This window comes from Salmo salar, chromosome ssa04, assembly GCF_905237065.1.
Source record: "Salmo salar chromosome ssa04, Ssal_v3.1, whole genome shotgun sequence".
Classification (NCBI taxonomy): Eukaryota; Metazoa; Chordata; class Actinopteri; order Salmoniformes; family Salmonidae; genus Salmo; species Salmo salar.
This window is the reverse complement of record NC_059445.1, coordinates 53,636,928-53,651,835: the sequence shown is the minus strand read 5'-3', so window position 1 is coordinate 53,651,835 and position 14,908 is coordinate 53,636,928. Positions and strand designations below refer to the sequence as shown.

At 43.3% G+C, this 14,908-nt stretch overlaps 1 protein-coding gene across 1 annotated transcript; it reads left to right on the top strand.

Annotated features, from left to right (window-relative positions):
• Window positions 1–898: 898 nt before the first annotated feature.
• On the top strand, window positions 899–7,165 carry mmp13 (Collagenase 3). The gene is made up of 10 exons (NM_001140524.1): window positions 899–1,017; window positions 1,379–1,623; window positions 1,878–2,026; window positions 3,387–3,515; window positions 3,655–3,816; window positions 3,995–4,130; window positions 4,290–4,423; window positions 6,244–6,403; window positions 6,524–6,627; window positions 6,774–7,165. Exons 1-10 carry the CDS (start codon window positions 916–918, stop codon window positions 6,872–6,874), a joined length of 1,422 nt encoding a protein of 473 aa, NP_001133996.1. The 5' UTR covers window positions 899–915; the 3' UTR covers window positions 6,875–7,165.
• Window positions 7,166–14,908: the final 7,743 nt, after the last annotated feature.

The following is a 14,908-nucleotide window of genomic DNA, read 5'->3' as shown; positions in this document are numbered from 1 at the left end:
GTATCTATTACACACATATTACACTAGAGGCCCAGAGGCTAGAGAAGAGGACCAGTAGCCGGAAGGTTTGAATCCCAGGCCGTGCATTAAAAATGAACTGACAACCAGAATGCACCTGGTATTAGATCTCCTCCTTAACCTCTTTAACCCAACCATAGTGCCAGAGGCGCTGCACTGCGGCTGACCCTGTGCTACTCCCAAAGTATGGTATTTTTCCACTTCTGATGGACTATAGTGCTACAGGCGCACGTTTCTTGATTGATGGGCATCATGGGTCGTTGCACTAAAGTAGTTTGGGGCCGGTGTCTGTGAAATGGGACAGCAGCCAACTAGCCAGGTCCACGGGCTGCATCGGTTTCCTCTCTCTTTTTTATAACCAAATATTAGATTTACTTTTGTTTTGATAAATCAATGTCATATCACTCTTTTACACTTGACTTAATATGATACACGCAATAACAAGTTTTTCTGAGAGAGTGGTACATTCTACAATACTAAGTACACTAAGTGTTTTTCGCAATAACTTAGTAATTTAGAATGTGAAATACACAATAGATTGATGTCAGCAAGTAAGACAAATATAAATCAATATACCAATTATTTAGAGGATATGACTATTGATAAAACATTTATTTTAAGCTTGTTGAGCTTTATTTCTGTGTCTGAATACAGTTTTGGGGGTATTTTTTCTTCCAATTTATAGTACATTACAGTACATTATGAAAAGTAATTACGATTAAGGCAGTGTGTCATAATGTATTTGGTGTCTGTCGTCACCTTGATTTCCTTCCTCTTGTTGAGGGTTTTACCAGTGATGACTCACTGACATTGCTCAACTCTCCGGGCTTTGAGTGTATATAAGACGTCCCCTGGCCACACACCACACAAACAAGACACTCTTGAGGAAGAAGCATCATGAAGACTTTCAATCTGTGCTTACTACTAATCAACCTGGCAATAGTGGTTTACTCTTTGCCAATATCGCCACCCAGTAAAGAAGATGAAGCCCTTGCAGAGGTATCCTTTTTGTCACATCTTTTGCTAGAAGGGTCTATATGGGTTTTACAACTGAAATTATTGTGATGGAACAGATGTGTACATGTAACTTCATATGGCTTGGTCAGTTTGTTATTGTAAAAGAGAATGTTGATAATAAAAATACATTGGACTTAGTTGTGCTGAATTATTGACGTGCAAGAACTATTGAAATACTTGCTTAGTTAGATGCTATACTCATAACACAGTAAAGTCATTGTTTATTTTAACACTTGTTGTGTGAGCCTTGTACACCTACCATAGGATATTATATTCATAACTGTAGTAAAGGTCACCATAATGTACTATCATATTAACATCATGCTTGCTGTGTTTTCTGTAGACGTACCTGAAGAGGTTTTTTAACCTGACAGAGGAGACGGGTCCTGCGTTCAAACGAGGGCCCAGCCAGCGGAGCAGGAAGGTCAGCGAGATGCAAAGTTTCTTTGGCCTCCAGGTGACTGGAACCTTGGACGCTGAGACTGTGACGATGATGAAGAAGCCACGCTGTGGGGTACCTGATGTCCAAGTCAGCCGCTTCACCACCTTCGACAATCGCAAGTGGCAGACCAACCGGGTTACCTACAGGTGAGAAAGACTAATTTGACCATGGTGAATTTATGCTAAGATAAAATAAAGCTTGTCATGTTAACATTTAGTTATTTGCGTTTATTAATCAGGTGGTCTTTAAACTTTGAGAAAAACATAAAGGCAAGTATCCACTTAGTGTGGATAATAATGTTTTTGTATTTGCAAACATCAAGATATGCACAGAGACAGTGATGATAGCCCTTTGAGAAATGTTTTTCTAATGTTGACTGTTGGTGTATTGTGTTCTTTAGGATTGAGAACTACACCCCTGACATGTCTGTGGCTGAGGTGGACAACTCCATAGAGAGAGCACTACAGGTGTGGGCCAAGGTCTCCCCCCTGAGGTTCACCCGCATCTACAGCGGCATCGCTGACATCATGATCTCCTTCGGCACCAGAAGTAAGCAACTTTTATCCTACCTAACACAATGAAACAGAAAAATACTGTGAAACGTTAATTGTACATTATGATGCATTGTGGGAACATTTTGTGGGTGGGGAAGGAAATGCTATATTTGGAGTGGTACTGTAATTCCATCGCACAGAATACAGTACCAGACCGTATTTTTGGAGTGCCGAAAACCTTTTGTCCACTAGTGAGTGTATGGCATTGTTGTCTGGGTCATTAACATATTTTGAGGTGTGCCTTGTAAGAGGCTGTATTTGTTGCACCCATTAGTGAGAATGCTGTACCAATTTAACTGGTATGTGGTAGTAGTGCCCCATCAATTTACAATGTATAGGGGACAGATTGGAGTGGCAGCAAGTCTTAAACCTTTAACTGTCAACCTCAAATTGCCTAGCAGCCAACCTGCTGGCACCAATCCCATGTAATTACAGCAAAATACAAACCTTACCTCCCCTAATTGAATATCATTCATTCATCCATTCCAGTCTACTACAGTCAATTCTGCAGGATTGTACTGTGTAATTACACAGTACATGCTTTGATACTATATTTAGATTACAGGTAGTATATTGCAATATGAAATACAGTAACTTACTAACCACTTGCTGCTTGTAAGTTACTGTCATATTCACAGCAACCCCTTTACAGTGTACTATAATTAGCTAATAAGCTGATGTACCAAGATGTCATATTGTAGATGTTCACAAAGAATGCATCCATTTAAAAAGGGAACATAAAGTACTATATGTACTGTACAGTGCTTTGTTTTGAAAGACAGACGGTCACTTTAAAGGCTCTCAGGATGTTTTTGTATAGCAGAGTTAGAAAGGGAGGGATGCAGGGAGATACCTGTAGAGGATCCAGTGTTTACATTCCTCCTGTCAGAGCATAGTGCAGGTATAGACCTATTCAGGGGCACCCTCCGCTCCATGCCACTTACATAACCAACATCACCACCACTCACAATCACAGACATCCACAATGGTCTCAGTGGCATTCTACTGCACTTTAATCTCTTTTACATGGTTTGATATGCTGACAGAATGGAGAGACACCCAAATACCACTAACATAACCATCATCACCACTCGTAATCTTAAACACATACATCCACAGTAACATCAATATCATGTCACTGCTTGCCCCTCACTGTAATCCGTATTAACAGTTTGATGAGTTGAAGGGGTGTTATTAGAGCCACTCTGCCTTATTTCACCCTCTGAGGTGTTACGAAGTGTATCGGTTTTAAGAAACTAACATTCTATATAAATAATTTGAATATAAATGTTTATACAGTATGCATTTGTCCTCATCTCTGATGGCTCAAATGATGATTTCTCCTGTCTGTGTAGATCATGGTGATTCTTACCCCTTCGATGGCCCTGATGGTACCCTGGCCCATGCCTTCTCCCCCGGCGCTGACATTGGAGGAGATGCTCATTTTGACGATGACGAGTCCTTCAGCTTCAGCTCAACCAGAGGTGAGACCCTCTATCACAACAATATGTGGAACATGACTTCATTTACACTGTTTCAATTGTAGGACAGTCCTGGGTGACATGTCATGATAATTGCCACAAAAGAGTAGAAGATCTGTAATTATGTATTGTCATCATAAAGGGTACAACCTGTTCTTGGTGGCTGCCCATGAGTTTGGCCATTCCCTCGGTCTCAGCCACTCCACCGACCCTGGAGCGCTGATGTTCCCAGTGTACAGCTACACAAACCCCAGCACCTTCTCTCTGCCCCGCGATGACGTCAACGGTATCCAGTACATCTATGGTCAGTATTCAATTATCTTTTCTCTGTCTGCCCAGTTTGCTTTAGCTTTATATTGCTATATTCCACTTTGTTTTCTTTTGACTCATCAACAAAAAGGCTCAGGCCAAATAATTTATATAATTGATCTCCAAGTAATTTTATACTGGAACTTGAATTAATGAGTATCTGTGTCCTCCAGGTCCAAACACAGATGTGAACCCCAACCCAGACAAGCCAGATCCTACACCCCCTTCCACCCCTAATGCCTGTGACCCCACCCTAGTTTTGGATGCTGTCACCACTTTGCGTGGGGAGAAGATGTTCTTCAAGGGCAGGTACAGCAAATCATGTAGCCTAGATCAAATGTTCAGTGACTTATGGTAACCTACAGCTCAGAAAAAGTAAATGAATGACACGGTTTCCCAGGAAAACAGGTTGCCTGTTCATCTGTAATCAAGAGCTTTAACGTCCTGATGTCTTCCCTCCATCCTCAGGTTCTTCTGGCGTATCCACTCTCAGAGCAGCAAACCAGAGCAGAACCTCATCAAGAACTACTGGCCCGAACTCCCCGACAACATCAATGCTGCTTACGAGAGCCAGCTATCTGACAGAGTGTTCCTCTTCAAAGGTATGGCAGAGTCACCAAATGCCTCAAATTAGCCCTGGTATGGCTGTAGTCTCCATAACTTGTCTAGAGACATATCAGAGCTAGCCTCATACACTACAGTGGCTTGCGAAAGTATTCACCCCCCTTGGCATTTTTCCTATTTTGTTGCCTTACAACCTGGAATTAAAATAGATTTTTTGGGGGGGTTTGTATCATTTGATTTACACAACATGCCTACCACTTTGAAGATGCAAAATATTTCTCATTGACAAACAGACAAGAAATAAGACAAAAAAACGGAAAACTTGAAAACGTGCATTACTATTCACCCCCCAAAGTCAATACTTTGTAGAGCCACCTATTGCAGCAATTACAGCTGCAAGTCTCTATAAGCTTGGCACATCTAGCCTCTGGGATTTCTGCCCATTCTTCAAGGCAAACTGCTCCAGCTCCTTCAAGTTGGATGGGTTCCGCTGGTGTACAGCAATCTTTAAGTCATACCACATATCCTCAATTGGATTGAGGTCTGGGCTTTGATTAGGCAATTCCACGACATTTAAATGTTTCCCTTTAAATCACTTGAGTGTTGCTTTAGCAGTATGCTTAGGGTCATTGTCCTGCTGGAAGGTGAACCTCTGTCCCAGTCTCAAATCTCTTGAAGACTGAAACAGGCTTAACTCAAGAATTTCCCTGTGTTTAGCTTCATCCATCATTCCTTCAATTCTGACCATTTTCTCAGTCCCTGATGATTAAAAATATCCCCACAACATGATGCTGCCACCACCATGCTTCACTGTGGGGATGGTGTTCTCAGGGTTATGAGAGGTATTGGGTTTGCGCCAGACATAGCATTTTCCTTGATGGCCAAAAAGCTCAATTTTAGTCTCATCTGACCAGGGTACCTTCTTCCATATGTTTGGGGAGTCTCCCACATGCCTTTTGGAGAACACCAAACGTGTTTGCTTATTTTTTTCTTTAAGCAATGGCTTTTTTCTGGCCACTCTTCCGTAAAGCCCAGCTCTGTGGCGTGTACGGCTTAAAGTGGTGCTATGGACAGATACTCCAATCTCCGCTGTGGAGCTTTGCAGCTCCTTCAGGGTTATCTTTGGTCTCTTTGTTGCCTCTCTGATTACTGCCAACCTTGCCTGGTCCGTGAGTTTTGGTGGGCGGCCCTCTCTTGGCAGGTTTGTTGTGGTGCCATATTCTTTCAATTTTTTAATAATGGATTTAATGGTGCTCCGTGGTATGTTCAAAGTTTCGGATATTTTTTTATAACCCAACCCTGTCTGTGCTTCTCCACAACTTTGTCCCTGACCTGTTTGGAGAACTCCTTGGTCTTCATGGTGTCGCTTGCTTGGTGGTGTTGCAGACTCTGGGGCCTTTCAGAACAGGTGTATATATACCGAGATCATGTGACAGATCATGTGACACTTAGATTGCACACAGGTGGACTTTATTTAGCTAATTATGTGACTTCTGAAGGTAATTGGTTGCACCAGATATTATTTAGGGGCTTCATAGCAAAGTGAATACATATGCAAGTACCACATTTCTTTTTTTTTTTTAAACAAGTACATTTTTTCATTTCACTTCACCAATTTGGACTATTTTGTGTATGTCCATTACATGAAATCCAAATAAAAATCTATTTAAATTACATGTCGTAATGCAACAAAATAGGAAAAACGCCAAGGGGGTGAATACTTTTGCAAAGCACTGTACTACTACACTATAGGCTAGTACACTATACACTATGGCTGTAATGAATACTGTGTGAATATGCGAACCTGTTTAATTGGAGCCAGGGTCATATCTCAGTAATACTTTCTCTGTCCCTGCAGATAGTCAGGTCTGGGCTCTCTACGGCTATGACATCGTCCCCGGTTATCCCAGAAACCTGAACAGCTTGGGTCTGCCCAGTACCGTGAAAAAAGTTGACGCCGCCCTGTACGATGTAGATTCTCGCAAGACCTTGTTCTTCGTTGATGACAAATACTACAGGTTAGTGGAGTCTGTTTTATCATTACAAGTTATTGCATTTCTATTCATTTTTCGATGTACTGTGTATTGCCATTAGATGTCAAGAGTATCACAATCTCACTAATATTTCTGTTACCGTAGTTACGACGAGGAAATGAAAAGGATGGACAAAGGTTTCCCCAAGCGTGTGGATGAAGGGTTCCCAGGCATGACAGGCAAAGTGACTGCAGCCTTCCAAGTCCGAGGTGAGTGTGATACAGCATCTAAACACACAACTGTGCATTACAAGCCAAGCATATGTAAATATACAATGATGTGGAATTTTTTGGGATTCAACCAGTATGTGCCCAGTAGGATGTCTCTAACCTCTCTACCCTATATGGTTTTACAGGCTTTACCTACCTCTATAGTGGCTCCTTCATGTTTGAGTACAGCATGAGGACCAGGAGACAGTTACGTGTGCTAGGAAACAGCTACTTCCTGCCCTGTTAGAACATCGACCCTCATGAGCCGTTTAAAGTAGCAGCCATGAACAACAATGAATTCAGCCAAATATTTTTTTATAATATATAATGTTGTTGTAACTTCGAGATTTTAAAGATTTGTTTTCTAATAAATATTATTGTCACATGTCTATTTAAATATCTATTAATGTATCTCAATTATTTTATATGTTTCTTGATTAAATTGTAACCCAAATAATCTGAAAACATGAATGTATTGAATGAAGGCCAAACAAGTTTTTACACTTTGCATACTCAAATAAATTCCAAGTTATTGAGATTTTTTTTGCCTTTTACTATGGTGGACATATGGTGGAAACATTATGGAGCATAGATGCGTATTTCATCCATTGCTTCAAATGACATTAACAAACAATTCACTTAAACAAATATACAACCCACAGAGGGTCCTACTAATCACCCCAAACAACCCCAAAAAGGTACCCCAAACAACCACAAATAACCACAAACAACTACAAAACAGGTGCCCCAAACAACCCGCAACAACCACAAAAAGATACACCCAACAACCCAAAACAACCACAAGCAACCACAAACAGGTAACGCAAACAACCACAAACAACCTCAAATAACCACAAAAACAGGTAACTAAAACAACCTGCAAAAATCCCAAACAGGTACCCAAAAGTACCCTGTCCCCAAACAATGAGAAGCATCCAGCTGCAGATTATGCACGCTGAGGCCACCTGTTATAAGCGAAACCTCAAAGTGCATTTTCTGGCATATTTTTGCATCTCAGTTGGTATATGTGCTTGCAGTTCTTTAACGCCCTGGACCACAGCTATAATATGTCACTAGCTCTGGTCCAAGGCATAGCTAGTAGCGCTGGTCCGTACTTGCTCTGGTCCAGAGCGTAGAGTTAGTGCGGATCAGAGCTACTAGCTATACACTGGACAAGAGCAAGTTAGTGCAGACCAGAGCTAGACTAGAGTTAATGTGGACCAGAGTTAATGTGGACCAGAGCTAGTTATTTACTAGCTACGCCCTGGACCAGAGCTAGTCCGGACCAGAACTACTAGCTATGCCCTAGACCAGAGCTAGTGTGGACCAGTACTAGCAAGCTACCAGCTATGCCCTGGACCAGAGCTAGTGGCAGATTATAGCTCTGGTCCAGGGCATTAGAGCAATGCACAAATACCAACTCAGATGCAAAAATATCATCTAAGATGCAAGTGCATGCGCTTTGAGGTTTGCAGACCAGGTGGCCTCAGGGTGCATAATCTGCAGTTTGATGCTTCTTGTTGTTTGGGGTTGTTTGGGGTACTTTTGGGTTCTATTTGGTACCTGTTTGGGGTACTTTGGGGTTATTTTGGGTACCCGTTTCTGGTTGTTTAGGGTGATTAGTAGGACCCCCAATGGGTATCTGTATTAAGGTACATGAAACCATAGCAAATGGAATGGATATAATAACATAGATGGAGAATAACAATGAAGGAACTCAATCTTCTACATGCCACACTGATTTAGTATACCACAAGGTATATCTAAACTAATTATTTAGGGAAATCATATGGTGTGTGACTTTGATCTGGTCTGCCTAGACTGCTAGATCTTTGTTATTTTCACAGTAAAATATAGATGAGAACATTTCGAAGAACCGCTCTGCCATATCAAGCAATGTTCCTCTTGTAATGAAATACAAAGGCCAATGAGTATTATGGTCCAAACACACAAAGAAAGTCATGAAGAGGGCACGACAATGCCTTTTCCCCCTCAGGAGAATGAAAAGATTTGGCATGGGTCCCCAGATCCTCAAAGAGTTCTACAGCTGCACCATCGAGAGCATCCAGACCGGTTGCACCACCGCCTGGTATGGCAACTGCTCGGTATCCGACCGTAAGGCGCTACAGAGGGTAGTGCGTAAAGCCCAGTACATCCCTGAGCCCAAGCTTCCTGCCATCCAGGACCTACATATATACTAGGCAGTGTCAGAGGAAGGCCCAAAAAATTGTCAAAGACTCCAGTCACCCAAGCCATAGACTGTTCTCTCTGCTACCCCATGGCAAGCGGTACCGGAGCGCTAAGTCTAGGTCAAAAAGGCTTCTTAACAGCTTCTACCCCCAAGCCACAAGATTGCTGAACAATTAATCACATGGCCACCCGGACTATTTACATTGACCCCCCCACCCTTTGTTTTTACACGCTACTCGCTGTTTATTATCTATGCATAGTCCCTTTACCCCTACCTATATGTACAAATTCCTCGACTAACCTGTACCCCCACACAAATACTCAGTACCAGTACCCCCTGTATACAGCCTCGTTATTGTTACTTTGTTGTATTACTTTTTCAATTTTATTTATTACTTTAGTTTATTTAGCAAACATTTTCTTAACTATTTTTCTTGAAACTGCTTGTTGGTTAAGGGTTTGTAAGTAAGACTTTCACAGTAAGGTCTACACCTGTACATGTGACAAATAAAATTTGACTTGATTTGAGCAATGGAAAGAAACCATGAGCTAGCATGACAGTCCCTAGGCTACATGAGAAAATGACACACCTTTGGCAACTATTCTGGTTTTCTTGGTCTAACCCCCATTATAGTCCAGTGACACAGAAGAAAATGATATGTTATGACACATCAAAAACGGGTAATCAGTTGTCACATCAGTATGAGGCGTGCTAACGATACACAAAGAGGCTAGTCTACTCTCATGACAGGTGCAAGCTAGGAGTCAAGATCCTCCCCTCTTGCCAATTAAGTTTTTACAATTGCCTAATCCCATGTTTCTGCTCTTTGAGCTAAAATTTAACACATACCGTAATTTCCGGACTATTAAGCGCACCTGAATATAAGCCGCACCCACTGAATTAAAAAAATATATTATTTTGAACATAAATAAGCCGCACATGTCTATAAGCCGCAGGTGCCTACCGGTACATTGAAACAAATGAACTTTACACAGGCTTTAACGAAACACGGCTTGTAACAAAAATAAATAGGCTTTAACGAAACACGGCTTGTAACAAAAAATTAGCAGTAAGCTTTAGTTGTCTTTTTGCACTGAGTCAATTCCTCACGCTGCTGTTTCCAACGTCTTATCATCGACTCATTAAGACCAAGCTCCCGTGCAGCAGCTCTATTTCCTTTTCCAACAGCCAGATCAATCGCCTTCAACTTGAAAGCTGCATCATATGCATTTCTCCGTGTCTTTGCCATGATGAGGGTGACAAAATGACTACCGTAATCAGAATGATGGGAAGTTTGAGAGTGCTCGATTTAAACTAAACAGTAAACAAAAAAGTTGTTTGACCTTAACCCGTTCGGCAATTTCATTGGTCTAATGAAAGCTTCATGCCGCAGACAGGAATAAATATCTCTCTGGGAAGAAGGGCGGGGTATATGTTTCATTATTAACTACTCATGGTGTGATTGTGATAACATACAGGAACTCAAGTCCTTTTGTTCACCAAACCTAGAATACCTCACAATCAAATGACGACCGTATTACCTCCCAAGATAATTATCTGCGGTTATAGTCACAGCCGTGTATATTCCCCCTCAAGCCGATACCACGACGGACTTCAAACAACTTCACTGGACTTTATGCAAACTGGAAACCACATATTCTGAGGCCGCATTTATTGTAGCTGGGGATTTTAACAAAGCAAATTTGAGGAAAACGCTACCGAAGTTCTATCAACACATCGACTGTAGAACTTGCGTTGCTAAAACACTCGACCACTGCTACTCCAAATCCCGGGATGCCTACAAGGCCTTCCCCCCGGCCTCTCTTCGGCAAATCTGATCACAACTCCATTTTGCTCCTCCCTGCCTATAGGCAGAAACTCAAACAGGAAGTACCCGTGCTAAGGACTATTCAACGCTGGTCTGACCAATCGGAATCTCGGTAGCCTCCGAGAATAACATTGATGAATACACTGATACGGTGATACGGAGTTTATCAGGAAGTGTATAGGTGATGTTGTACCCAATGTGACTATTAAAACCTACCCTAAACAGAAACCGTGGATAGATGGCAGCATTCGTGCAAAACTGAAAGCGCGAACCACCGCATTTAACATGGCAAGGTGACTGGGAATATGGCCAAATACAAACAGTGGAGTTATTCCCTCCGTAAGGTAATCAAACAGTCAAAATGTCAGTATAGAAACAAAGTGGAGTCACAATTCAACAGCTCAGACACAAGACATAAGTGGCAGGGTCTACATTACAGACAATCACGGACTACAAAGGGAAAACCAGCCACGTCGTGGACGCCGATGTCTTGCTTCCGGACAAGCTAAACACCTTCGCCCGCTTTGAGGATAACACAGTGCCACCGACGCGGCCCGCTACCAAGTACTGTGGGCTCTCCTTCTCCATGGCCCTACGTGAGTAAATAATTTAAGCGTGTTAACCCTTGCAAGGCTGCCGGCCCAGACGGCATCCCAAGCCGCGTCCTCAGAGCATGCGGAGACCAGCTGGCTGGAGTGTTTACGGACATATTCAATCTCTCCCTATCCCAGTCAGCACTCACTTCTGTCTCAACCCCTGGTCCTGGGTCTCAACCCCGCCCTGTGCAATTGGGTCCTGTACTACCTGATGGGCAGCCCCCAGGTGGTGAAGGTAGGAAACAATATCTCCACTTCGCTGATCCTCAACACTGTGGCCCCACAAGGGTGCATGCTCAGCCACCTCCTGTACTCCCTGTTCACCCATGACTGCATGGCCATGCACGCCTCCAACTCAATCATATGTTTGCAGATGACACAACAGTAGTAGGCTTGATTACCAACAATGACGAGACAGCCTACATGGAGGAGGTGAGGGCTCTCGGAGTGTAGTGTCAGGAAAATAACATCTCACTAAATGTCAACAAAACAAAGGAGATGATCGTGGACTTCAGGAAACAGCAGAAGTAGCACCCCCCTATCCACATCGACGGGACTGCAGTGGAGAAGTTGGAAAGCTTCAAGTTGCTCGGTGTACACACCACTGACAAACTGAAGTGGTCCACCCACACAGACAGTGTGATGAAGAAAGCGCAACAGCGCCTCCTCAACCTCAGGAGGCTGAAGAAATTTGTCATGGCCCCTAAGACCCTCACACATTTTTACAGATGCAGAATTGAGAGCATCCTGTCGGGCTGTATCACCGCCTGGTACTGCAGTAACACAAGTGTGTGTGGAAGGGCGGTAACACTAGTGTGTGTGGCAGGGCGGTAACACTAGTGTGTTTGGATGGGGGGTAACACTAGTTTGTGTCAAGGGGGGGGGGTTAACACTAGTGTGTTTGGGGAGGGGGTAACACTAGTGTGTGGACGGGGGTAACACTAGAATGTGTGGGGGGGCGTAAAACTAGTGTGATTGGAAGGGGGATGACACTAGTGTGTGTGGAGGGGTAACACTAGTGTGTGTGGAGGGGGCGTAAAACTAGTGTGATTGGAGGGGGATGACACTAGTGTGTGTGGAGGGGTAACACTAGTGTGTGTGGAGGGGGATCTGGTAAATAGCAGGACCACCTCGGGATCAAGTGGAAGTCCTGGCTGGTAGCCTCTTAGATGAGAGAGGTGTGTAGGGCCTCGCAGCTCATCTTCCTCAGGTTCATGATGGCTTCGTGGGGCAGTATGGGCTGAGGTGGGTGGTGACAGGCATATCTTGGCAAGACGCACAGACTCTTCTTCGGGGCGATACGCCCACAACCGCAGGGCCCTCCAGAGGGTGGTGCAGTCTGCACAACGCATCACCAGGGGCAAACTACCTGCCCTCCAGGACACCTACAGCACCTGATGTCACAGGAAGGCCAAAACAATCATCAAGGACAACTACCACCCGAGCCACTGCCTGTTCCCCCCGCTATCATCCAGAAGGCGAGGTCAGTACAGGTACATCAAAGCTGGGGCCGAGAGACTAAAAAACAGCTTCTATCTCAAGGCCATCAGACTGTTAATCAGCCATCACTAGCAAATTAGAGGCTGCTGCCCTATATACGTAGACTTTAAATCACTGGCCACTTTAACATTGGAACATTAGTCACTTTAATTATGTTTACATATTTTGCATAACTCATCTCATATGTATATACTGTATTATATTCTGTTCTACTGTATCTTAGTCTATGCCGCTCTGACATTGCTCGTCCAAACATGTATATATTCTTAATTCCATTCATTTACTTTAGATTTGTGTGTATTGTGTGTATTGTTGTGAAATTGTTAGATATTATTTGTTAGATATTTTGCTACACCCGCAATAACATCTGCTAAACACGTGCATGTGACCAATAAAATGTGATTTGATTTTGGCAGGATTTCTGCCATGTATTTGGGTTGCCCTGCCTTTCTAAAGTCTTCGAAAGCAAAGTTAATAAACAGATCACTGACCATTTTGAATTCCACCGTACCTTCTCCGCTGTGCAATCCGGTTTCCGAGCTGGTCACGGGTGCACCTCAGCCATGCTCAAGGTATTAAACGATATCATAACCGGCATCGATAAAAGACAGTACTGTGCAGCCGTCTTCATTGACCTGGCAAAGGCTTTCAACTCTGTCAATCACCACATTCTTATTGGCAGACTCAACAGCCTTGGTTTCTCAAATGACTGCCTCGCCTGGTTCACCAACTACTTCTCAGACAGAGTTCAGTGTGTCAAATCAGAGGGCCTGTTGTCCGGACCTCTGGCAGTCTCTATGGGGGTACCACAGGGTTCAATTCTCGGGCCGACTCTTTTCTCTGTATATATCAACGATGTCGCTCTTGCTGCGGGTGATTCCCTGATCCACCTCTACGCAGACGACACCATTCTGTATACATCTGGCCCTTCTTTGGACACTGTGTTAACAAACCTCCAAACGATCTTCAATGCCATACAACACTCCTTCCGTGGCCTCCAACTGCTCTTAAATGCATGCGTTTCAAACGATCGCTGCCCGCACCCGCCCGCCTGACTAGCATCACTACTCTGGACGGTTCTGACTTAGAATATGTGGACAACTACAAATACTTAGGTTTCTGTCTAGACTGTAAACTCTATTTCCAGACTCACATTAAACATCTCCAATCCAAGATTAAATCTAGAATCAGCTTCCTATTTTGCAACAAAGCCTCCTTCAGTCATGCCGCCAAACATACCCTCGTAAAACTGACTATCCTGCTGATCCTCGACTTCGGCGATGTAATTTACAAAATAGCCTCCAACACTCTACTCAGAAAACTGGATGCAGTCCATCACAGTGCCCTCCGTTTTGTCACCAAAGCCCCATATACCACCCACCACTGCGACCTGTATGCTCTCGTCAGCTGGCCCTTGCTACATATTCGTCGCCAGACCCACTGGCTCCAGGTCATCTATAAGTCTTTGCTAGGGAAAGCTCCGCCTTATCTCAGCTCACTGGTCACGATAACAACACCCACCCATAGCACGCACTCCAGCAGGTATATCTCACTGGTCATCCCCAAAGCCAACACCTCCTTTGGCCGCCTTTCCCTCCAGTTCTCTGCTGCCACTGACTGGAACGAATTGCAAAAATCACTGACGTTGGAGACTTATATCTCCCTCACTAACTTTAAGCATCAGCAATCTGAGCAGCTAACTGATCGCTGCAGCTGTACACAGCCCATCTGTAAATAGCCCATCCAATCTTCCTACCTCATCCCCATATTGTTTTTATTTACTTTTTTGCACACCAGTATTTCTACTTGCACATCATCATCTGCACATCTATCACTCCAGTGTTAATTTGCTAAATTGTAATTACTTCGCCACTATGGCCTATTTATTGCCTTACCTCCTCACGCCATTTGCACACACTGTATATATACTTTTTTTTCTATTGTGTTATTGACTGTACGCTTGTTTATTCCATGTCTAACTCTGTGTTGTTGTTTGTGTCTCACTGCTTTGCTTTATATTGGCCAGGTCGCAGTTGTAAATGAGAACTTTTTCTCAACTGGCCTACCTGGTTAAATAAAGGTGAAATAAATACAATTATTAAAAATACCCCTTTTGTCTGTGGTAGATCCCTTTATATAACTACAATTTGTTTCTCGTTTTTACTA